Source organism: Apostichopus japonicus, chromosome 16 (genome assembly GCF_037975245.1).
Source record: "Apostichopus japonicus isolate 1M-3 chromosome 16, ASM3797524v1, whole genome shotgun sequence".
NCBI lineage: Eukaryota > Metazoa > Echinodermata > Holothuroidea > Aspidochirotida > Stichopodidae > Apostichopus > Apostichopus japonicus.
In genome coordinates, this window is record NC_092576.1 from 36,302,404 (window position 1) to 36,328,439 (window position 26,036).

General features: G+C 36.0%; 1 protein-coding gene across 7 annotated transcripts in view; it reads left to right on the top strand.

Moving 5' to 3' along the window:
• Positions 1-26,036, top strand: part of LOC139982256 (uncharacterized) — an 87,710-nt gene that overhangs the window by 27,240 nt on the left and 34,434 nt on the right. For 4 of the 7 annotated variants that reach the window (XM_071994918.1, XM_071994919.1, XM_071994913.1 and 1 more), the window contains 15 exons: positions 6,763-6,827; positions 7,177-7,482; positions 8,570-10,095; positions 11,135-11,340; positions 16,721-16,800; positions 17,014-17,102; positions 17,588-17,719; positions 18,132-18,334; positions 18,728-18,801; positions 19,030-19,118; positions 19,874-19,993; positions 21,036-21,238; positions 21,654-21,730; positions 21,950-22,038; positions 23,901-24,020. In XM_071994918.1, coding sequence (XP_071851019.1) covers positions 6,763-6,827; positions 7,177-7,482; positions 8,570-10,095; positions 11,135-11,340; positions 16,721-16,800; positions 17,014-17,102; positions 17,588-17,719; positions 18,132-18,334; positions 18,728-18,801; positions 19,030-19,118; positions 19,874-19,993; positions 21,036-21,238; positions 21,654-21,730; positions 21,950-22,038; positions 23,901-24,020 — 3,379 coding nt within the window. Of the gene's footprint in view, positions 1-2,309; positions 2,480-6,754; positions 6,828-7,176; positions 7,483-8,569; positions 10,096-11,134; positions 11,341-16,720; positions 16,801-17,013; positions 17,103-17,587; positions 17,720-18,131; positions 18,335-18,727; positions 18,802-19,029; positions 19,119-19,873; positions 19,994-21,035; positions 21,239-21,653; positions 21,731-21,949; positions 22,039-23,900; positions 24,021-26,036 lie in introns of those variants that run through there. The other 3 variants (XM_071994914.1, XM_071994915.1, XM_071994917.1) reach the window with 2 other exon arrangements.

Sequence of the window (26,036 nt, forward strand, 5' to 3'; positions counted from 1 at the left end):
TGGTGAAATGACTAAAGATATGTACCTGTATCTTTATGAGAAGTAGAGGAGTGTTTTTAGTATAGATGTGTAGGGTATAGGATCATAATGACCCACAAGGTATGCTGTAGGCCACTGGTGGGATGACTATATATATGTATATGTATCTTTATGAGAAGTAGGAGAGTGTTTTTAGTATAGATGTGTACGGTATAGGATCATAACAACTTATAAGGTTTTTTGTAGGCCACTGTTCGGATGATTATAAGTATGTACCTGTATATTTCTTGGAAGTAGAAGAGTGTTTTTAATATAGATGTGTAAGGCATAGGATCATAGTGACCCATAGGGTAAGCTGTAGGACACTGGTGGGATGACTATAGATATGTACCTGTATATTATGAGAAGTAGAAGAGTGTTTTTAATATAGATGTGTTAGGTATAGGATCATAGTGACCCACATGGCAAGCTGAAGGACACTGGTGGGATGACTGTAGATATGTACCTGTATATTTATGAGAAGTAGAAGAGTGTTTTTAATAAAGATGTGTAAGGTATAGGATCATAGTGACCCACATGGTAAGCTGTAGGACACTGGTGGAATGACTATAGATATGTACCCGTATATTTATGAGAAGTAGAATAGTGTTTTTAATAAAGATGTGTAAGGTATAGGATCATAGTGACCCACATGGCAAGCTGAAGGACAATTGTGGGATGACTATAGATATGTACCCGTATATTTATGAGAAGTAAAGGTTTTTTTTTTTTAATCTATGTGATACTGATCGCAGTATATTCAGTGGCAGTGTGTTATATACATACTGGACGATGGTTCTATATCTACATTCATCAAGGATTTTACTCCTTTTTGAAATTTGACGCAGTTACCCAGTAAAACTTGCTTTATCTTAGGTGACTTCATTTTTAATCAACTTAACTATACGGATGTGACAACAATGTTTCTGGTTTACTGTGTACAGCTGTTTTTTCATGCTATGTATATCTCAAGCATACAATGATTTCGGATACTCATCATTCCGCATTTTTGCATATGTCACAACAATATTGTTTGAACATGTAGGCGCACTATAGTCTTTACAGATAAGTAACGACTAAATACTTTCTACATTCTAGATGCTTTCTGCAATCACAGAAGATCTGGAAGATAAATTTAAAAGTGCACTAAACAGTAGGCTGATATTTGTACATTCACAGCGTATATCATTACAAGGTATGCGCGAACAATAAATCAATAGGTTCTTGATGAGACTATAGTGCAAAGGTTAAAAATGAACTTTTACTTGCTTTGAAATTAATATAATCAATTTCGTTATCCTTTTGGCTCTCTACTATAGATTTTTTACAGCTTAGAGTGTCTTTATGAATGATATAAATGCTTTCAAACTTAGATGCTGTAAATAACTTTCAAACTGAGAGTAAACTGAGGTAATTTTTCTCCAGGTTACAGACCCAACTTCTTCTCACACCTTTAACTTCTTTCACCAGATATTTCACAGACAAGCAATAACGTACGTTACTGTTTACACTTAAAGGGAGAATAATACATAGACTGGTAAATTAAGTACTGGATTCCTTGTAATAGAACCACAAAAGGGGAGGGGTGACAGGTGTAGTGGACAACTAATACATGTCTCCCACGGAATTCTCAAGTTACCCTATATCAAACAAGGCAAATAATATATTGTAGTAGAGCCTGCCAGAGACCACACATGTAACAGGGTATCATCTTCATCACAGATAGGTCTATAATCTTCATTGAGTTCTGTGAACATATATAACTATGTAAGGATCAACGATAAAGGAATGTGGGAATGTAAATGAATGAAGGATTGGTATGTCATACGCAAAACTCACACTTATACGCAGATCTAGGGAGTATTTTAATGTGCATGTTTCGCATTGGTATTTCACATAAATATAGAAGGGTTTCTTACTGTCAATTCAACAGCTAAAAACATTGATATTTCATATTTAAGATGCATACTAGCTATGATTCCATACATAGTACTCTAATAGTAAATACATGGAGGTGATTCATTCGACATTTTACAAACACATTGTTTAACCTACAGCGTGTAAGATAGAAAATGAAACCGACGTCAATCAGTTTACAAATGGTTTGAATTTTTCCGGCTAAGGAAATGACCTTGTAAGGAGTATATCTAATAAATATATAAAAAGATGAATGAATTACCATTTATTGCATCCTTCCGCCAGTTCAACCGGCAGTGCATGTTTGCCAGTATTAAACTCACATTATGATGATTTTATGTACTTTATAAATATATCGCGTGAGTATTCTAAAACTGTTTAAGGACAAACCTTGTTCCAGGTTTGCACTCTTCACTAAACTATATGCTACATTATGACATGTAGCATGAATTCAACTATAAAGCTGTGTGCTGAAAGCCATAGTGATTATTATATACCACGGAACCGTTATTTACTTTGATTTATGGATCAGGCGAATTAAGGCGTACGTACAAACTAAGTTACTTATAACTTCATGCATAGGCCCAGTCATAATTAAATATCAGCTCAATCCAATCAGAGCAACGTTGTGCATACTATTTGTTTACCTATATGTAGGCCATATAATCAACCTAGTTAATGTACCACTTTATTTACCTCTCTATCGTTACAGAACAGTCTAGTAGGCTACAACTCATTTGGTTTTATTTTAGAGTAATAACATTGCGTAAAAGTTGTTATCATTACGGCTTGTCCATTAACCCAGACACATAACTGTTTTTTGTCACAATTCGTAACTACGATAAGTAGGCCTATATCAATTGTTAGGAATGGTTGTGATAAAAAAGTAAGTACTTGAGATCTCAATTTTGAATGGGTGTCATTTTGTTTAAAAACATGTATTTATTGTTACCTTATGGTGGTGTTGGAAATTGTTTGTCAATAAGGTCTATTTTGTCATTCTTAAGTTCGACCTCTTTCAAGGAGAGCGGCAGAGCGAGAACTATCTTGTAATTTTACTGCTGAGAGGAAGCAGATAATGAAGATATGACGTTGTATTTATAGTGGTTATGGACACTTCAATACTGTTTGAAAATAAATAAATTATATGTTTTCTTTAATAGAACATAATCTGAGGAAGTATAGCTAGCTATTACAATGAGAAGGTAGAATGCATTTGAAGTCCACTTAGTACTGGTTCTTATCAATATTACTATGCATGTGTTTGCCTAATATCCTTAGTGCATAAGCTTTGTAAAATATCGTGAAGCATATATCGTATACACATGACATAGTGACGTGATCTAGCACTGTACTTACTAATCCGTACGTATACGTCTTTCCTGGGGTGTTGTCCGTTCACCCGAGTTCCGTGATTGCGCACTAGAGAACCGTTGCGGAATAAGGAAGTGTTTGTCGAAAGTACTATTGTAGCATTTAGGCTGAGGCTGTATGTATACAACGTTACGTAACGGGTATTTCGAAAAGAAAAGAGAATCTAGTGAAAAATTAAATGTTGTTTTACACAATATGTTGTACAACCGTAAAAACTTGAACAGAAATTTGAAATTATGGATGATAGGACACCGGTTCTGCTGAAAATTCTAGATGTCACATGTAAATATGCACACCGACATGAGAAGTTCCATCTCCGGTGGAGAACAATATTGGGCGGTTGTATGGCTAATGTAGATACAAGCACTGCTTTCTTGAGCTTAAATGTTATGACAGCTATTTGTGCTCGAATAATATACTCACATCAAATACAAAACATGAACAGGTATTGCTTTTGCAACAAAGGTTTGGATTGTGTTCCCGTGGAAGAGATCTGCACCATTTACGTATTATTATTCCTATATTCCGGAAGTTAAAGTGTATTGTCAAACACAATGGCTGTAGATTGTTTGAATCTTTAGGCTAAAAAAACACATCCTCATAGTACTTGAATATGTGGAGATGCACATTCTCAAAATGTCTTTTTCCCTATAAACTGTACATATCATTTGTCCCCAATAATGTTTTTTACAAACTGTTGCATAGTGATCAAATGCTAAATGCCCAAAATAACACATGAGAACGTTACAAATGTAACACACATCTTGACATCTAAAGTGTAAATCAACCAACGTTAAAGATAATATTCTGAGATGGTAACACATATAACCATCTACACGTGATCGACCAATTTTTGTAGTAGGGAACTAACTTCCTGCCCAAAATACTTTACATTCAGAGAACAATATCTATATAGAGTTAAGAATGTTAAAGAGATGGCATTTTCAACTAAGTAACTACATGTTACTTTTCATGTTAACATCGCATGTTATCATTGCAACCCGTCTAACTTCATCAAACAAACATTCACTATTTAGGTATGCTCCTAGCACAAAAGGCAGGAATGATGAGGTAGACGCAATTTCCAACACGCTTTCCATCCCACCCCTCCCACCCCTCCCCCACCAAAAAATGCCGAATACCAAAACAAAAAAAAATCTGAAAAGTATTTTTGTCCTTTAAAATCTCTATGAGAAGACAAATAGTATTTGAAAGTGTTACATTTTCGAAGGATTCACTCCCAGGACCCTCCTCTCTTGCTTTTTCCCAATAAGTGTACCTCCATTCAATCAGATATAAAGCAAAATAAACCTTTTTCTTAATCCAACACTCGACAACAGCCATGGCTAGTTGAATCAAGTTCAAATGAGCGTAGTGTTGTAATGTTTTATCGGTACCAGTGGAATAGTGGTTCAAAATGCTATATGTAAGGGTACACATTGGGCTAATATTACAATGTTATGTATCGAACTTGAAAGTAAAATCTTCAAATCCTACAATGCCATGCAGTAGCAACTAGTAGATCATTATTAGGCCCCTAGCATAACGTTAGTTCTACCTAGAAAAATGAAGGGAATGCAACTTAACCTTGGTATCATACCTGTGTTTAATTTCTCTAATTAATGTTAACCTCAGTAATGCAATAATTCGCTAAATGGTTGTCTTTACTGTCTAACTACATCGTTGAACAGGTATAGGCCTAGCATAGCTGTATATCACTATATAATTGGTGTGCAAGTTAGACCTTTAATAAGCCGTAGTGAACATTTTTACTTGGAGTAATATGAGCAGTAAACATATGTTATGTATGGATTACTTAAACTTAAACCTTTATTGTTCCTATTTTTAAGCCAGTTTAGTATATTTGCATTGTTAAGCGACTGGTGTTATCAAATTCATCAAATTTATCAAACTGACAAACTTTATATATCGATACCATTTGTGAACTTATTGGTTTTTGAGCACATGTGCTCCTTATGTCTGCGCACGGTATTTGCATAGAAAAGCGAATACAATGCGTGTGTCGATACTCATAAAATACGAGAAATTGTCCAAAACAGTGTTTGACCTCATAATGCATTCAAAGGATATCACCGACTGTATGTAACGCCAAACGGGACAAAAACTATGTGGATCTAAGTCATTATGTGAATACAAATTGCTGCCACATTATAACAATAACATGTCCTTATGTGGCGCTAACAGCACCGCCACATACTGACCAAAAACATATTATATATATCATACGGTCATTACACTGTCACAAAACGATGATCTTTTTTTCATAAGTCTTAATGTGGCTTATCTATCGCCACATAAGGAATTGTGGTGATGGATGCTACTGTACATAAGGACTTTTCCATCCGATGGGGCTATTCAATATTTACACCAGATACCATGTATTTCTTTTATTAGACGAGCGCGTAACTAATGTACCCATTACCTAGTCTGTTCACTCGTTCGCGTGAGGTACGGTTTCATTGTTACTGTAGGCGCTTGAGATGTCGAATTGGGCAGCCAAATTCGAAAAGAAAATTGTAAGCAAATATAACGAAATAATACTACTACTAGTCTACGCCTTGTAGGGCTAATTTTACTTTAGTAAGCCCAGGGCTAGTACAGTGTATAAAGTAGATGGAGGAGTAGGATAAGACCTATGATCATACATGTTATTATTTGATTATAATGCAACGTTTATTAGCCTAGGCGTACGCTATAATGTATACGCACTGTGCTAAAAATCAACGTGTTTCTGTTCTTTGATTTTGGTTTTACTGAGACGTAGAGAGAGTAAACTGTAACCCATAGGCCTATCACGTGCTCCGATTATGTATATTCTAATGCATAATATTTTGGTTGAATGTGTTTCATTGTTTGTTTGGCTCGTTTCACCGCACTTAAAAAGCACATTGTTCTATTTTGTCAAGCTCAACTGAAAATATGATATGATGTGTAATCAAGTCACGTTGCCTTTATTTATTTGAACATTATCTAGGTGAATGTATATTTTGATCCAGCCCTGCTGTTTTTAATAGGCCTAGATGCGCCTTTATAACATATTTTTTTCCTGTATTATTTATCAGTGAAATTCAATAGGTTATATAATAAATATATAAACATTCTAACTGATACTCTAGTCTAGCTACTTCCGGTTCTTCTAATCGAGTAATTGTAAGTGATATTTTAATTTCGTATGATAACTATAAAATGATACGCGTTTATGTACAATAAAAGTCAGCTCCATACACATCATGTATAGCAATTATACAGTTTGCACCATCGATCACAAGAGGGACACAGTCAAAATGTAACATCAACCATTCAAAATATCAACATGATGGAAACCCATGTATATCTCGAGTAATCCATTTATTGTCTTGACTGTGGAACTTTACAAAGAATTTGCACCCAAAGTAATTCACCCTCATTTGTATTTTGCATACAGATCTACAGACCTAAGATGGCTGCCAATTTGAATCCCGTGGACATCACACCAGATGTGAGGAAGACAGTGAACGGTAAGTTTGAAAACTGAACAATTTGCATTTATTGTAATTTTTTGTCTAACTCGTGTTAGGCTGTTGTATGTACAATCCATGGTACACTGTTGCGTTTGCTAACTTATTTGAGAAGCCATCTTCACTTTTCTTTGATAAAAATACTTAATATTGGCGAATGTAAAGCAGATATCATGAAAACAAATTGACAACATAATATCTTATCATACTTTTGAAAGTAAAAGGGATGACCAGGTCATTACTTTTGATCAATAAGTTCAAAATATTCACGATCATATCACTAACGCATCAGTTGGGAGTGTTCCGTGTACTACTTAGGTATCTTCAATCTTTTTTCTTTTCTCAACAGGTTTTGGTAGTTTTAAAGTTGCACTTGCTGACGTTCTGACTGTTACAACTGTTCTTCAACTTGCTACATTCTTTGAATATCCGCCTGTTATCATAGAGGAGCTGGGTGCTGCAGTCAGTGCGGGCCTTCTCATGATTCGTTATATGGAAGAGAGAGGACAAATAAAGCCAACAAATATCCTAACACTTCTGTCTGCGCTGAAGAAAATGTGTCTTTATGGGATCGAGGAACGTGTGAAAAATCTGTATGAGGAACATACGGGGAGACTATGTTCCAGTGATGGTCAGTCTAAGGCTCAGGAAGAAGGTACTGTAACTTAGAGCATATCATTATATGTACATGCTCATGTAGCACTGTCATAATTGTTAAACATGTAAAATACTCCCATCGATTTAGTACTATTTACTAAAGATTGGGATTTCATTTACTAATCACCATTTATGGGAGGCTATTCAGAAGTTTTTGAGGTAAATCGGATATTTTAACCTTTAACGTGTAACACTCAACTTTCAACAGAAAGTGAATTTTGAGAAAAATATAGCTAGAGGTTTATTGTTTGTTTAATTGAAGATAAACAATTTTGCGTGTAATAATACAACTATGTGATTGGGTGTGTAATATCTTAGTAATAAAAATTTGATATTCTCGATGATTAGGTCAAAGCCGACATTTTACTATAATTCTTAGGTAATGCTACACTTACAAACTTCAATTGCCTCATATATTCGTACAAAAATTGCAAATCTCATTTGTGTGATTTTATGTAAAAAACAAGTTTGTGGCTATTAACATATGTATGAAACGAAACTGAAATTGCTTTTATTTTGAATCAATGACCGCAGCGGAGGGTTAAACAACATATTCCAGTTAAATGTATACTTCTAAAGTATTCCTCTTAGCAAACGGCTTCATGGCAATGATATTTATATTTGAATAAATAGTTGTATGTCAACTTCGAACGAGAGTGTGGAGTAAAGTTAGTGAGGCCGATAATGGTATGTTTTTGTTTTACGTTCGATGCGCCTTAAATTTGTTTTCTATTTCTGGGTATAACTGTAATAATTTCATTACAAAAAATATATGATATGACGATGATATTTGACAGGTGACACCACATATTAAAACTGGTGCTGACTAGTGTGTTTAAGATCCTGACTGGAGCCTACTTATAACCGGTAAATTGATGACCAGTACCAATCTTAAGTCCACGCACAGTGCCCGACTATTCATGATTTTCAAAGTAATGCCAGTTGCGTAGAGTTTTTATAGTCGTACATTGTGCGGCATGCTGTAGTTAACACTTCTGCACGGCACAATTAATTCTAGACAATTGCTATCTTAGCTTGTGTGTAGATCTGCTCACTTGTAATACGCTATTCGTTTCTCACTACAGGTAAACTAAAGATCTTCACGAACTCTTTAAAACACACATACGCCCTGTGGTACAATATAATTCAGCCAATTCCATACATACGAGAGAAGATGTGCTGCGTTGATGATATATATGTTGAGTCTGGTTTAGAACTTGTCAACCAACCCTCTTCCTTCAAACATGACGTGCAATCATTTGAAGAATCGGGTTTAGTGAGTCTGAAATCATTCCGAGACATTTTTGACAGTGATATAATTCCATCTAATCGAATCTTATTAGAAGGAGACCCTGGTTACGGGAAATCGACCCTTACTCTTCAAGCTGCATATGACTGGTGTTTGGGAAATGTTGCATCACCGCTCAAAAATGTCGCTGTTTTCATTCTGCTGCCACTTAGGCTTCTGGGAGATATTTCTTCAATATTTGAAGCTATTCGTTTTGTCTTGATGCCACCGGAATCACCTTTGACGGATGATGACATCCTGGAAATCCTGAGACACAGTTTATCTCTGGTTATCGTGTTGGATGGATATGATGAATATCCTGATAAGAATAGTGGTAAAGAAACTGACATTATGAAGATGATCGCTGGAAAGATGTTCCCAAATATCAAGGTTGTAGTATCCACTAGATCATCATCCTTACCAAAATATTTACATCCAACCACTCTTACTATTAGATTGACTGGATTTGATGAAAAGTCCAGGGATGAGTACATTCAACGAACAGTTACTGGTGGTGACCAGGAAGCAAGTAAACGTATAACAAATGCTCTGAACAGTAGTCCAATTCTAAATGATATTTGCCAGGTGCCGATGTTCTGCGTCCTATTTGCCCATGTTGCCAATGATCAGAAAGGTGTTATCGAGTTTAGTTCAGTGACGAGTTTCTTTAAGTACGTTATAGATGGTTTCTACAGTCACATGTGGAAGAAGCTTAAGGAACCAATTGATCAGTCGATACGTGAATACTCCAAACTGAACAGACTTGCGTTTGATAGTCTCACTGGGAAAACACAAATGATTGCTTGGCCCAAACGTACCTTCATCGACACAGTTGGAAAGGGTTGCTATGAAGAACTTTCCAACATCGGGATTCTTATCGTAGATAAAACTCATGAAATAATCAACGAACCAGAAGAATATGATATTCACCACACTAAACAAAGTGAAATCGTTCGTTTTTATCACAAACTATTTGCTGAATGGTATGCCGCTAGATATTTGTCTTCGTATGCTGGGAGGTTTTGGCCTTTCTGGCTTAATTATACATTGGACGCAATTAATCCTGTTGATCTACAATTTGTGTTTCGTTTCGCTTGTGGACTTAACAAGAAAGCCTCAGGCAGAATAATCGAATATTTGAAAAGTGTAGAAGGAGGCGCGTCCTTTGCATCTCTATGTCTTTTTGAACAGCCAGATGATCCAGAGAAGATTGTTAAAACTGTGAAGGGATTGTGTTCTAAAGGCATGATAATACGATCTTCTGATAGCAGACTCTTACAAAGATCAAATATACAGCTTCTTGAAATTGCATCGAGGAAGAAGGTAGTTACATATGTATTTGCCGTATTTTGAACTTTTAACGTTTAGTGTCATATCCAACAGACTTCACGCAAGGGCCTTTTCTGCATTTTCCGATTCCATAAGTGTGCGATGTTGTTGGAATATAGTCCTACATTGAATTTAGGTGCCAAATTGTCGGCAGTGCGTGGCTCACCGTGAAATGCAACGTGACTTCTCGGTTGTTTAGTAATGATTTCGAAAACAAATAATCGACACAAGTATTAAATGTATTGGTCTAAGATAAGATGTAACACACGCTAAGGACATCAGGTAGACTACATTGGGAATGGTGTTATGTATTTATATCTGTGGTGTGTGTGTATGAAGTTAAAAATGATGATTTTTGTTAGGGTTAAGAAACACGGATTATCAACAACAGCAAGAATTTGAAGAGAATATATTTATTCTCAATTGATTGTTTCAAAACATTTCCAGACAATAAATTTACTTTAAATATGAATGTCTTGAAATCCAAATTAGCATTGGGAAGCAAAGGTAGGAGAGTAAATTTCTTTTGGTTGTTTCCTTTTGTTAACAAAATTTAATACCAATAATATACAGTATGAACTATGATGTGACAGACTTCGAAGTGTTTATGTCAAACAGAACTTGTCACGAAGAATATAAGCATTGTAAGTCATTATGTTAACATGCAGTTTTATCGACAAACCCGTACAAACCCGTACAAGGCATACAACTGTTCATTAAAGCTACATAAGCTGTCATGAACGAAAAACTAAAGCAGCTAATATAATTTAAAAAAAAACAGATCAGGTTTACTCAGCTGTTTATGTATTTAACTGGTCAATATAATTGTTTGTTCATGCAGGTGATTCATTCCAAAGTACAACTAATTAAGATCACTGTCAAGTTCTCTTTTTCAAGATAGTGATGTTGATTTAAAACATCAATTAACTCACGAGTCTTTATCCAGATTTGGCGTGAAGAACAAACTTGAGCTACATATATGATAAGAAAATGTGATTATTGTAAGTCAATATTTCACCGTATTTATCTTTAGATCGGAGTACCCTGCCTTCAACTAGTCCACAGCTTCAAGGTAGCACAACAAAATGAGGTAACCCTGGAATCCGGACTGAGTGTTCCCGTTTTATTATCAATAGAGAAACTGGTCTTCAAAACACAAGCAGAACACGAAATTTCCCAGGAAAACATGTTAGGAGTGGTCACATATGGACAACGGTGTCTTCAGCTGAAAGCCTTAGCGTGAGTAAACAGTTCATAAGCATAATAATGGCTCATATTTAAACGGTTTTAATTATATTAATCAAAATAGTAACTGTTAATAACTTCTTTGAATACAGGTTGTGCATTTTTGGTTCCTTGCTTTAGCAAAAGGAACCTATGCAGTCAGGTTGGCGTGTGTGTGCGTGTGTGTGTGTGTGTGTGTGTGCGTCTGTGACACTTGCTTGGGTACGCTCTATCTCAATAAGGGAATGTTGGATTGAGGCCAAACTTGGACTATAGATCCGCCATATGGAGAAGGTGTGCCCTATTGTTTTTGGTGCTCACAAAGGTCACCCAAGGTCAGTTATGGTCCAAAAACCGAAAATATTAAAACTGCAATAACTCCCAGTGCCAATGTGCGACAAGGTTGATATTTTGGGTCAAGTTGTGAACTGGTTAAGGGAACATTTTCAAACTTAACGGTCATGTGATCCGAGGTCACCAAAGGTCAATTAATGATAAAAAACTAGTATTTTTGCGATAACTTGAGAACGAATTGTCCGTTTGGGTTGGGAGTTGCCTCAATGTCATCCAATTGTCGAACCGCATCTTGGTGACCCTTGACCTCAATTTGACCTCTGGTGACCTTTTCGTGTTTTGAGGTTTTTTACAGTTTCGATGCTATTCTCAGATGTCAAAGGTACCTGCTGATCATAAATGTCAATAGGTTGACCCCGTGTGACCTTTATGTGCGAAGTTATATGGGGTCAAAGTTTTTCGGTCGGAGTTAGGACGGTTGTACAGACTTTTCGTTTTGTTTTTTGGAATCAGGAGATTAAACTACATCTGAAACCAAGGTCAAAAGGTCAAAGGTCACATTAGAAAAAATGTGCTTATTTTGGGAGGAAACGAGCAAAAAAGAAAATGTTTGGTTTTGATGCTAGATTTGGATATCAAAGGTACCTTCCGATCAAAAATGTCAATTGGTTGACACCCGTGTGACCTTCGTGTGCGAAGTTATACGAGGTCAAAGTTAATTTTCAGACATTTAATGCAACAACTCCCAGTGCCAAGGTGTTACACAGTTGATATTTTGAGACAAGTTGCAAATGGTATAGGGGAATATTTTCAAACTTAACGGTCATGTGATCCGAGGTCACCAAAGGTCAATTAATGTCAAAAAACTAGTATTTTGGGGGTAGAAAATGGGCAAAGAAAAAAATGCAAATTTTTTATAGTTTGATGCTCTAATTTAGGTCTCATCAATCAAAAATGTCAATAAGTTGACCCAAGGTGACCTTTGTACGTTAAGTTATCTGAGGTCAAAGTTAATTTTCAGACATTTAGTGTAATAACTCCCAGTGCCAAGGTGTGACAAGGTTGATTTTTTTGGACAAGTTGCAAATGGTATAGGGGAATATTTTCAAACTTAACGGTCATGTGATCCAAGGTCACCAAAGGTCAGCTAATGTTAAAAAAGTAGTATTATGGGGGGGAGAAAATGGGCAAAGAAAAAATGTTTGAAATTGTTATAGTTTGATGCTATATTCACGTCTCACTCATCAAAAATGTCAACATGTTGACCTCAGGGTGACCTTTGTGTTTTAAGTTACATACAAGTTCAAAGTTAATTTTTTGACATTTAATGCAATTAAATCTCAATGCCAAGGTGTGACACAGGGTCTTAGCCAGAAATTTCAAATAGGGTGTCTCATCTGCTCAGGAGACTATCCATCTGGCGCCGGAGGCGCCTGCGCGAGCGCGAAGCGCGAAGCCTATAACGGGTGGGGTCCAGGGGCCCGCCTTAGGGCCCCTGGAAGCCCAGCCCCTATCAATGGTTTATTTGACACAATTGGGGTAAAAAGTATGCTTAGAAAGCTGTGGAAGCACCTTAGCCATCATGATTTTTTGGGGCATTCAAACATAAAAATTGCTATAAAACACTAGGTGCAAAAGTGCACCATGAAAACAGCTTATAGTAATTGATATAATACAAAGAATTTGAGCACCAAAAAGTTCAAACAATATCTTGTGGAATTATTTATGTTATGTACTATAAAATAGCCTACTGTGTATCTTGTAGAGTATATGCCTTTATTCTGTTAATGTCATCCATAGGCCTATACAGGGATGAGCCTGGGGTAAAAAAAAATTCACAGAACTTTGTGGGTGATACAATACTAATGCAGAGGGCGTCAGTCAGCTTGCAGCGCGACACAGTTACAGGTGGGGTCCATGGGCCTGCCTTAGGGCCTGTGGTAGGGTCCATGGGCAACGCCCCGGTTGGGGTACAGGGGTCAAAGCCCCGGAGGCTCTGAGAAATTCGAGGTTTAAAGACAACATTTTGGTGCCTATTTTAATAAGATTTTTAAATTGATTAAAACACTCAAAAGCAAAGTTTCACACCAAAATGTGCACACTGAAGCCACATGAATAGCCTGTCGTTTTCACCCTACTTGTTCTTTCAATCATGGCGACCCATACTTAAAATGTTACTGTTCATAAAATGTACACAATGGTCTGTTTTAATCTGGAATAATAGTCAGCAGCTACAGCACTACACTTCTCGTCAATAGCCTTCCTACTCTAATGATACTAAAATATTGAAAATCATAGGAAATTTATGAAAATATCGTGTCAATAATGTTGGGAATGTTTGAAAATCCAGAGAAAAATTTGCGGTATTTTGCGTATGCTACAGTGTGTTAGGATAATAGTTTCTGTCCCTCTGCAGGTTGGATATGCATCGATTCGGTAATGAAAAACATGCGAATGACGGATCAAATGATACAGTACCGCTGTTGTTAGAAATTCACGGAAATTGTGAAATATAAATTACGGAGGTAGAAAAGAAAGCAAGGAAATCCGCGCAAAAAGCTCATGCCTTCATATATTACCATGGTAACAATCATACTCAACCCTTTTACATTCCCCAGTGAATGCGGTCACCAGGAGGAAAATCCTGTGGCGACCAAGACTTTATATTTTCCCAAATTCTGGTGGCCCAGAATAAAAATTTGATAGCCAAAATGAAACTTTGATAGCCACTTTGATATGCTAAATATTAGTACAAAAAACACTAGGCCTAGGCTCAACATCGAGTAGCACTACTGCCAGTACTGACTGCTAACGTTACTTTAAAGCTAGTACTAGTTAGTACTGATGACAGTGGCTAGTAGTACATTTTGATTTTAAAATAATGACATAGGCTAATGTATATTATTTTCTAACAAACTGGGTACGGTGAAAAAAATCTTACTTTATGTTTTCATGTTCAAATACGTAGGTGTAAGATAATGTATAAAACCTTCCTCAATAATTTCTATTTGCTTTTGTTTCTTTCATTAACTTGTTAATGACATCATATAATTAACATAACTACTAACATCACACTGCCGCCGCTGATTATGCTTGCTCTCCACATATATTGGATCAGACCATATAAGTATCCAATTTAGCTCTTAAACAGTTATTACTACTCGTAGGCTACTACTATCTAATATGCAGGCCCAGGGTTCGCATTAGCCACTAGATTGCGCAATTTGATCGCATTGCAATAAACGATTAGTAAAAAGCTACTTGCGATTATTATTTTTTAGTTATCCCTTCTATAACCCATAAACATCTCGTAAACTTCCTTGTAAGCCTTTCCTTCTATGAAATAGAGGGAACGATTGAATAAATAATAATTTCTTCCACATGGTAGCCTAACACCACACTAAGTCAATGGAATTCTAGCTAAGCCTAACCATCTGTTTATTCGCTGAAATTGTGACGCAGTTTTAAGATATCCATGGAATATTTTCATTATTGCTGTTACGTTCGACCACATGGTTGCCTAACATCACACTAAGTCAATGGGGGTAATCTAGCCTAGCCGTCTTTTTATTCGCTGAAGTTGTGACGCAGTTATAAGATATCCATGAAATACTTTCGTTATTGCTGTTTTCTTCGACCACATGGTAGCCTAACAACACACTAAGTCAATGGGAAATCTGCCTAACCATCGGTTTGCCAAAAAAAAAAAATCACACTATGCGTAGGATTCGGGTAATAAATTAGGAACCGGGTAGTACCGCGTCGGGCGGGCACCTTCGTTATTTTTGTAAAGCATTGGCGAAATTTTCAGTTGCAAAAACTGATCGCCACAGTATTATGGGTCTGGCGACTAGCGTTAATTTTCCAGAAATTCTCATCGCCAGCCGCGAGAATGGTCGTCACCAATGCGACCATGGCGACCGTAATGAAAAAGGGTTAATATTCATACTAACTGCGAGGCAAGATCTCTTGTGTTGCATACATGTATTGCCTTGACAAATGGTTTCTCGAACCCGCGCATTATCTGCAAAAAATTAATCGTAAATTTCGCGCCATTTTGTAACTAGACAGACTGCATGGTCGTTAGTACGACGCAAAATTTTCCCTACTGCCTTTAGGAAAACATCGCAGGAGCTGTCAATATTAGCTCACTCTTTCCACAGTACCGTGATACACAACACCTAGCAAGGAGGAAAAAAATACATAGACACGGGTGTGCGAAAATTATCACGCGACGAAACGATTTTTGTTTACCTAGCTAGTTGGTTGGCTATTGAGTGTTGGTTTTCATATTGTGTTGTTGACTAGACTGTCAGGGTTTTTTCAGTGATTTATTTCACAGTGTTGTGTCATCATTTTAAACGTGCTGCGCTGTGACTGAGCAGTACATGTAAATAACTAATAGTTACGTTAAATTGGGAGGCTGGACAGGGCCATTTATTGGCGTCTCAAAAGCCGTCCCACTCAAATTCGGCCGTCTTTCATTTCGATCTAGCCGTCTCAAAGACGGCGAGACGCATCGCTAGCTAAGACCCTGGTGTGACATGGTTGATATTTTGGGACAAGTTGTGAATGGGGTGGTGGAATATGTTGAAACTTAAAGGTCATGTCATCTGAGGTCACCATTGTTATCATATCTGTTGACACGCTTGTAGGTCTCTTATATTTCTTACATTTTCGACGCCATATTTAGATCTCAAAAGTGCCTTTTGATAAAAAATCCGATCACATTTTGTGATCACAAAAGTGTTGGCTATAGTGATGGTTACTTTATGGGAACATGTAGGACCACAATTACTTGGACTTTTTCAGCCCAATCTTGCTTGATAATATTATGTGTATTGTCATATACCCCCAGCAAGGAACCACAGTGCCCTTGGGCTCTTGTTTACAAGTTAAAGTTCAATTCCTTTAAGCTTAGGATACACATTTGCCTTCTTTGAAATATTTAATTTTTATTTTCAATCTGAATCTTGTTTTAAAGTTTAATGTTTCGAACATGTTAATGTTCTCGTCGTCGTCACCAATGTTATGTTCAAGCATTCGAATTCATGTTGCTACTATTTATACAATATGTAGATTCTCTTTTCATTTATCCCAGATTCCATGGGAAATTTGTATTACCTCTGTCCTTAACCGTAGAGACATTGAAATCGAACATGAATTCAAGAAGTATTACAGGTAAGAATATCCCAAAACATCATAAACATATGTTTATCAATGCATGAGTATATGTTAACTACATTTCATAATCGATTCATATCAATAACAAATTAAAACGACTGCACAGTGTTAAGCAATTAACACATGGATGACGACGGTTTTAAAATTACTAAAAAATAACGTTTCAACACTTTATCGAACGAAAATGATTCATAACTTCTTTTTTTGCAGTATTCTGGCAACTTTTGGAATATGTCTTTCAGTTAGATGTTTCCTCTGGCAAATGGCGACTGAGCTCAACGGAATCTTTGACTTCTGGTGTAAGTAGATAGATAAACATGTGTTCTGTCATATGAATACCATATATATTTCATAACAAATGCATAATCTGTGCAAAACAAAATATAGCAAGTGTACAGTAATGATGAAGGCTAACCTTGCAAACAGTGAGGATGAAATACAAAATATCCAGCACAGCACAATTTTTCACTTGGATTAATGTTGATATAACGCCATGTTAGATGAGAACATTTACTTCATTTCTCTCTAGTGTATGTAATGATGCAATATAGACTTTTCTGTGATTGAAATGTCTACTTTCCTACTACTCACAATGTAGTTAGTGTATTTCACAGTAAGAAGAGAACTCGACAAGCTTAACTATCCACAACATTGAAATTGTCTACTTTAGGACGAAACAACTCGGCAATAAACTAACAATAGCGAAAGGATTTTTTTTTTAAATTATTTCTGCTGGGATTAAAATCTCCGAGTCAATGGTGTCTCATTTTGATTTTCTAAATAGATTGTTGAACCCGAGGAGGATTTGGAGATGTTGAGAAGTATTTGTTCCGGTGGCATGGCACTTAGACGTAGTGATAGCAGACTCCTACAAAGGGCTCACATTCAATTTCTTGAGATTGCATCAAGGCATAAGGTGAATTGGTTTCATTCAAATATTGTAACATGCAAATGCAAAAATATGAAAAACAATATTATCGATCGGGATCTACTAAAGATGGTAATAAAAACTTCATGTTGCAACACTTTTTACATATGTCTACATTACATGCATTGACAGATCTTTGGTCAAATTAATTCATACTGCCATTTTGGTTAGCTAATGATTTCTAGCGTGGGTCTCTCTTTCCGAATAGTAGCAATTTAAAACTTATGTTTACACCTTTGCCCGGGAAACCTAACAAATATGACATATTTTCATTAAATAAACGTGACTACATAACATCCAATTAAAATCAATTTTCTTAGTCTATGGGTATGTTTCATCAAACAATACATATTCGCTTACAAACGTAATTCATACAAATGTGGTTTCTATCTTCTTCAAGCTTCCATTATCCTGTCTAGTACTCGATACATTTCGTGAAGCGGAGCAGCACAGTATAACTCTGGAAAATGGAAACCACGTGCCCGCACTGTCTACTTTAGAGGAAATCCAAATCAGAACGGAAAAGAGAATCGAATTCACACAAGAACAAGTCGTCGGGCTACTTTGTTATGCACAGAAATGTCAAAAATTGAAGAAAATCTCGTAAGTTAACTAATATTAAGTTTTAAAATAGAGTAAGAAAATTTGTTCATACTTTTATTCCAGGATGTAAAATCTATGCGAAATATGTGTCAACTATTGATTTATTTTATACCTACTAACCTGATGTGTTAATTAATCATTATGTAATGTACGTAATACATAGTGGTTATTTTGGATGTTAATAGTATCTTACTCAACATTAATACAAGAAAATAAATGATAGTGAAAACGATCATATTTCATAGCATTTTGGCGTGCATAATGTATTTGTAATGCGGTTAATATCTGATAAAATTGCAAACAATTGTAATTAATTAGAAACTGCAAAGTTTATCGATGAAAGTTCTCTTTTTTGGTAATACTGATAAAGTACGGGGGTTTCTTTCTACACAGATTCATTGACTGCTTGGTACCTTTGTGTTTTCCAAACGACTCCCTTTGGCCTTGTGAATCAGACACACCCAGAGGTGAGAGAAATTTAAAACCATGAACATAATGCAACGAAGCATGATGCAATTCTTTTGAATTAAGAATACAATACGAAAGGAAAGATATTTTGCCAATGTGTTCACTAACCTGGAAGAACAGCTTGTTAAGTTTGAACTAATTCATAAACTAAAGGTACAGACAATGCAAACACAACCAATTAAAAGTTATAGAACGATCACCCTACATATATGTTCATTTCTCGGCAGTCTTATGGAAACCAGGGGAACAAGAACTTGACTTAAATTTCACAAGAGGTAGATGGATGGTGGAATCCCAGGAGTACCTGACTCTTGAGGTAAGTATTTTTAAACTTGACAATAAGTAGTAGCTAGATTGCTCTTGCGAAAACTAATAACAATAACAAGCTACAAGATTATTTGAGTTTTATTGCATTTACATTCCTCTTTGTATAATTCTAGAATTGGAATGACTTAACAATCTCATAAAACTCCTGCAGGGAATTCGTCTTGTTGCAGTCTTATTATAAAACCATTAATCGTAATGGCTATGCATTACATACAAAGTGTGCCACCATCAGTTCTACGCCTGTGTCTGTACAAAAATATGTCATGGCATCTTTTTGAAGACATTGAATTTGTCTAGCCGTTACATATCACGTGTGACATTACCGGTTCCAAGTCATAGCGGTATGTAAGGAAGTAACTTCTATGTTTAAACATTAAGGAACAAGATACATACCTGACAAACATACATATACTGTTGTCAAAAAAATCATTTAGAGATTGTATCGTAAGAACAATAATACAACATATGATTTTAGAGTTAAGACGGATACAATTGATTCCATTGAGTTTGCATTATATATGCATCTGATTTGTGTATTAAGAGAACAATGCGGGAGGGGTGGGGGGGGGGGCTTTTTGGTCTCGAAACTTGTATCAAGTTGAGATTACATTTAAAACTTACTAGAATGATATGGAGGTGTCCTAGAACCAGTCAAATTCAACTTTACTCTTGGACCATTCATTTGATACTGAGCATATACTAAACTATATTTTCATAATCTGTTTAATTCATTTGCATTTTCAGACTAAGGACCACCATAGTCTGACCAAAATGTGTTCCGGGACAGTTACTCTGAATACGAATGATACCAAAGAATATCATAGGTCTGTTATACTGTTACTACAAATTGCAGCAAGTCAACAAGTAAGATACCGTCATGTCATGTAATATAAAATCCATCATACTTTGTATTTTTTATGTTTAGTGTTAGCTGTTATGATTATTCTTCTTCCACGTAGGAAACGAATCTGAAAATTTGACATACTGTTATGTATACTGTCACAGGTAAAGAAATAACGTATTCATGAAGCCTACAATTAACGTAGAAAAAAAATACCTTACAAGGTCAACAGAACATTTGCTGAGCAATAATTGACGTGAAAAACAATCAGTCAAATTGCTCTTCGCGAAGTTTGATTAGCAGATGAGGAAATTTGATCTGAAAAGTGAATATAGTGGGTAAACGATGATATGTTCCAAGTTAAAAGGAAATTATAACACCACGTTCAAATGTTGAAATACAAGGAGGTTAATTAGGTATGTAATGTCTGGTTATGCAAATTAGTTGCGTGCATATTATACACAGGGCCAACCAAGTAGCACCGAATTTCGATTCAACATGAGCTCTCAACGATAATCTGGTGTAAGGAACTCAACGAGTTCCATCCATCCTGAGATGCGACATCTTTGTCAAGTTACTAAATCGTCCGAATCAAAATTGATACTCAATTGATCAAAGTTTGAATATCGTTCCTTAGAGTGCAAATTTGGATGAGTTACATTTGGACAAAAACATAGATATCTATCGCGAACTGGTACAGTTCACACTGTCAGTCTGCTTAGAGTGAGAACAACTACTATGTCTATGATTAGTCTTCTCTTTTATAGTGTATTAATGTATTTAGTGGGTGTCTCTATTTTGTAAGAAAACAATATGATGCCAACATAAACGACATGGAATAATATATTGATAAATATAACGTCACTTCTTGTTCTTAAACTGGCAGAAATATTTGAAATATATGGCCAAATGTAATGTTGTAGTCTATAGTATAGTAATTACAGTGTTATGTTTTGGGGGCTTTGTTTGTTGTCCTGGAATATTATGTAACATATACCGCGATGAACAAAATAAACCTTTGACTGTGTACGGTTGTCTGGTAATTTCACAAATGTCTTTCCTTAGATCCAGATAACCAGTCTGCTGTTGAAGTCATTTAGCTCAGCGGATCAGAATCATCTTGTCCTGGAAAGTAGGAACCGTGTGCCTTTGTTGCCCACCTTAAAGGAACTACAAATCAAAACTAACCTCGAAAAAGAATTTACCCAGGACCAAGTAATAGGGTTATTTTGCTTTGCACAGCAATGCCAACAGCTGAAGACATTGTCGTTAGTAATCACATACCATTTACTGTAATGTTTTTATTCACGTTAATTTACTGAACGATAACTTACCAACCAGCAAAATATGGAACTGTGTTCTTGAACAAAACTTTAAGATGGATGATCAATGTACACATAGGCCTACCTATTATTAACGCTTACGTACAACAACGCAGTGATTTGGGGGTTTTAGTGTATAAGTAATGATGTATTGATTTGGACGTATATGCTTGCAGATATAAGTATTATTAGCAATATTAGCTTAAAGTATTAGTTCATTTCATACGTTCCAATTACAATAACTTACATGTCGGTTATATCACTAGCATGACATTACAGTTACAAAAGAAATAACATATTTTCATAAAATGGTTTAATCACTTAACACATTCACCATCCACAAACCTCTTTTTGTTTACAGACTCGTTGACTGTTTGTTACCTCTGTCACTTCCAATCGGTTCTCTTTCTTCCCTTACGAAGCTACGTGACATTCAAGGTGAGAACATAGAAAACACTAAAATATGTTTCTCATCACAAGCGATTTGTGATCCTTTGCGGGATACTAAATCGGGTGACATGATTATACTGTAATAGTCAACGAAGAATATCAATGTGTGGTAAATACGTTTACCTTGTAATTATGTACACGATTTATGTTTATTTAACGTGTTTGATCTATAAACAAATCGTTTAATGTTTTTTTTCTTCTCCCAAGTTTCATGGAAACCGTCTAAACCTGACTTGCATTTAGATTCTTCCAGAGGTAAATGGGTGTTGAACACCAAGGAAGGCATAACACTTGAAGTAAGTATTTGACTACTCTTTTCAGTACAATGATGCCTTTATTGTTCGTTTGTATCATTAGTTTGGCAACAAATTATTAAATGTTCGTATAAATGCAAGACCATTTATCCAATTAACATCCACTTTGGCAAACGGCACCATAGCAACGGACACGGAATTTTACTAGTTCATTTATATGCATGTAATAGAAATACTTAGATAAAATAAAATACAAATGGAACTTTCGAATATAAATTACATTGTTTTTTAGTTCAAGTTTATTTTCAAGGAATTAAAACGTAAAGCAACGTAAATGACAGTTGAGAATACGTTTATCTAATATACTGCTATTTTTAAACAGTTAACACCAGGGGAACTCGATTTGCACTATAAACGCATATTATCGCATTAAAATATCAATTAATTAACTGTGAGTAAAATTCACTTTGAGAACCACGAAAAGCTTATTACAACGATGTATTCCATGGTTAATAAATTCCTGTTATTGATAACATTTATTTAAAAGAAAAGATACAAAGATAATTTTTCAAGACAACTTCAGAATTGTACACTAATGATAAAACATCTTTGTATTTTTTTTGGGGGGGGGTTGTCTGTTGGGGGTACACAGAAACATAAAATGCAGTAACTGACATAACCAATAACCACACTGAATGCGTGTACGGATGCGTACGGTCTCATCAATCTCACGCTTGTCAAAATCGGCAGCTTCCCTACACGTAGAACATTTAGGTAATGTTATGTTAATAATTTAAACGGCATTATTATGAATGATAACTAACTTTTTTTATGATCTTTCGAAGAGCTCCCCTCTCCTCTATGAAGTAATTTTTGTAAACGAAACGGGACGGTACCATAATTGAACAATGTACAAGCTTGAAACATATGATGTTGAATACCAGTCCCGGTGTCAATGTAGAGTGGGGGCAATTGAGCATTTCCTCAAACCAAGTCCTCACCCTCCCCTCCCCCCTCAATCGGCTCCGGTAAAGCAAGACTGAACCATTCTCCGTTTCGTCCATTTTCTGTTGGAAATATATTAGGCTAACAAAGTTCCGAACCGGGGTAAACTTGGAATCACTTGAAATTGAAATTGGATATCTAACGAATGCATGTCTTTGCTAAGTTAAAGTAGGTACACTACAACAAATATTTGGAATCGCTAGAGCTAAGTTATGTTGCAGAAAATATATATAAGTGTAATATTTCTTCCTGACATGTATTTTGGCTCTAAACTTCTACAAATGCTAACAAGAACTATCTAAAAGTGTTCAAGTTCCAATGGTTCTGTACTCCTAGCCAGGAACAATGTACAGTAATAATTATCAACCAAATGTTCTTACTTTGTTGCTCAAAGTCCCTTGTCCCTTACCCTGCCCATGTCTCCCGATACAGCCCTAAAACTTAAATACGTAACAGAGAGTATATCCTATATGGTGTCAATAAGACATATAAATACAATCGTTAACTTAAATTAAGTTCCGTGACCGGTGGTAGAACCAGTTTGAATATTATCCCCCTCAACGAATATTTTCTCAAGAGAATGGTATCTCCCTCCCCTTAGACTCCTTACCAGAAAGGACATTACAACCCCCTCCCCGCCCCCCGTTTTGCTTAACATCAAATCCGTACCATAGAGCAGAGTCCACAAGGTGTTATGAAAAGTCAAAAGTCAAAAGTGCTTATTTAATTTAAGTTCACTTAATCATACAATATTTGCGTGATCATCAGTTCCCCCTCACTGATTTCATCTACCGTTAACATTATGTGAAATTGTGATACTCAAGGGAGCAATTTTAAACATTATAACTTGAAGTTCGTTCCTTATTATTAATTTCAAGACGCTTGTGTTTCATTTTCAGACTAAGGGTGAAAACAGTTTACGCCTTCTGTGTTCGAGTATTGTGTATCTAAGGAGAACTGATAGTAAACAACTCCAGATGTCTACGATATTGCTCCTTGAAATTGCATCAAGTCACAACGTAAGTCACTTATAATTCAACACAGCGATAGAAATATCGCTACTTTACGATTAATAGACCATTGCAATTTATTTAGATCAGTTATCATTGAAACTGTTGCAGGCGCGTAGCCAGGAATTTGCCAATGGATGGGCGAACCTGTAGTCAAATTATCAGAGCCGTATATTCTGCATCGAAAACTTTTTAAGCGTAGCGCCACCATGCTTGGCGCGAAGCGTACAAGAAAATTTTGGCTGAAAATGCTTCTCAGATCGCTGGAAATGGCCCTTCCCAGGCCTTGTAAGCTGAATCTTAGTTTTTCTCTTTTGAAATTACTAGCGATATCATAAAAACATAAACAAAAAATATGCTCAAGGGGAGGGGGGCGACTGCCCCCTTCGCACCCCCCCCCCTTGGCTACGCGCCTAAACTGTTGTCACTTTAAATGAAAACACATATAAATAGGCAACACTAACCCTTCTCATAACGGTACATCGCAGTATCACGTGTCCATTACAAGCAACGAATATTATACTTGATCTAAGGCTACAAATCTGACCGAGATGAATAAATGTTATTTATTCACCAAGCGTGAGTGTCTGAGTAAGTAGGGACTAGCACAGACGTGACACGATCTACCGTTTTAGCCGAGGATATCACTGATTTTACTACTTAAACACCCCACGACACACAAAGAATATACACCTTGATATGACAAAGTGACGTCATTATGTGCCTAAGAAATATAAGCATTAACCTAAGTGATGATACTGTCAATAATGTATGGTAGACTATGAAACAAACACGAAAGGGGACCGATCATTTATCTCCAAATGTTTCAAAAATAGCTATAATTAGAAAAAGAGTTGAAACCCTGCAGACCGAGAGATAAATATAAATCTATCATCAAGGTTGTCGTTCCTATATCCCTAGTCTTCAGAAAACACCCTCGATCCCTGTAACATTTGTTTAGGAAGTGCGCCCTCTATTTTGCACGAGCAATCGATATATTCCAGTATTTTAATATGCATGTTCGAAAGTGCCATTTTCATTCTTTATTTGAATTGAAAAGGACATTTATTTGGTTTGTCCATTTAATATTGGCTTATTAAATTTACAAAAGCTTCATGTAACTTGGTACAGTAGAAGGAACGTTTGAAGAATAGCAAAAGCCTGAACAATTTAAAACATTTGGAAACTTCCATTCACCAGTACACTCAAACAACAAAACACCTGTTCTCAAGTTTAAACAAAGCCGCACAGTGAACGTTGATCATCTGCTTACGTAGACGTACGAATAGATTCCCGCAGGGCGGGTGACATTAAAATTACGTACACTCTGTGTGGAGATTCAGTTCGTTACTAGTTACACGTTCACACATACATGTTTATCGTTATACTGTATGGCTGCCAATGGACTTACACCGCGTATGGTTTGCTGGTGTAATTATATCGACTAACGGTAATTATAGGTCTAATTAAAGTCAACAATTATAGGCCTAGGCATGCTTGTGAGATATTGTGTTTTCTGTAATATTTGTCGTTGCATGAATGTCAAAGGAATCACTTCTTTATGTGACCTTGCCTGTCTGAAATGACTGTTTTAGCTTAGGCCTAGGCCCCACTATAGTATTACTTAGGTTACGTTCGCTCTTCTTGAAATTGGAGCCTAACGAAGTAAAACAAAATAGAAACGTTAGCATAGTAGAAATTACATGAAACAGTTAGATGACAAACCAGAAATTAGATCCAAACAATGAGCTTGTTGAACGCACAAAAGAACAAGTAAGGCCTAGGCCTATACTCAAACATATAGACATCCGGTCATATGTTGCCGGTAAACTTCCTTTAATGTGTTCAATTAGACAACGTCTAGCCGAACAAAATGATAATATGTTTCAAGCTCATCAAGTTAATTTATCTTTTTTTTTTTTATTTCTGTGTTATTTGAGACCGTTTCATATGTATTAGTGACCAGTATAAATTTCCACTCTTTTGCATCGACAGCGTTAATCATTATTGGCGTTACATATTACT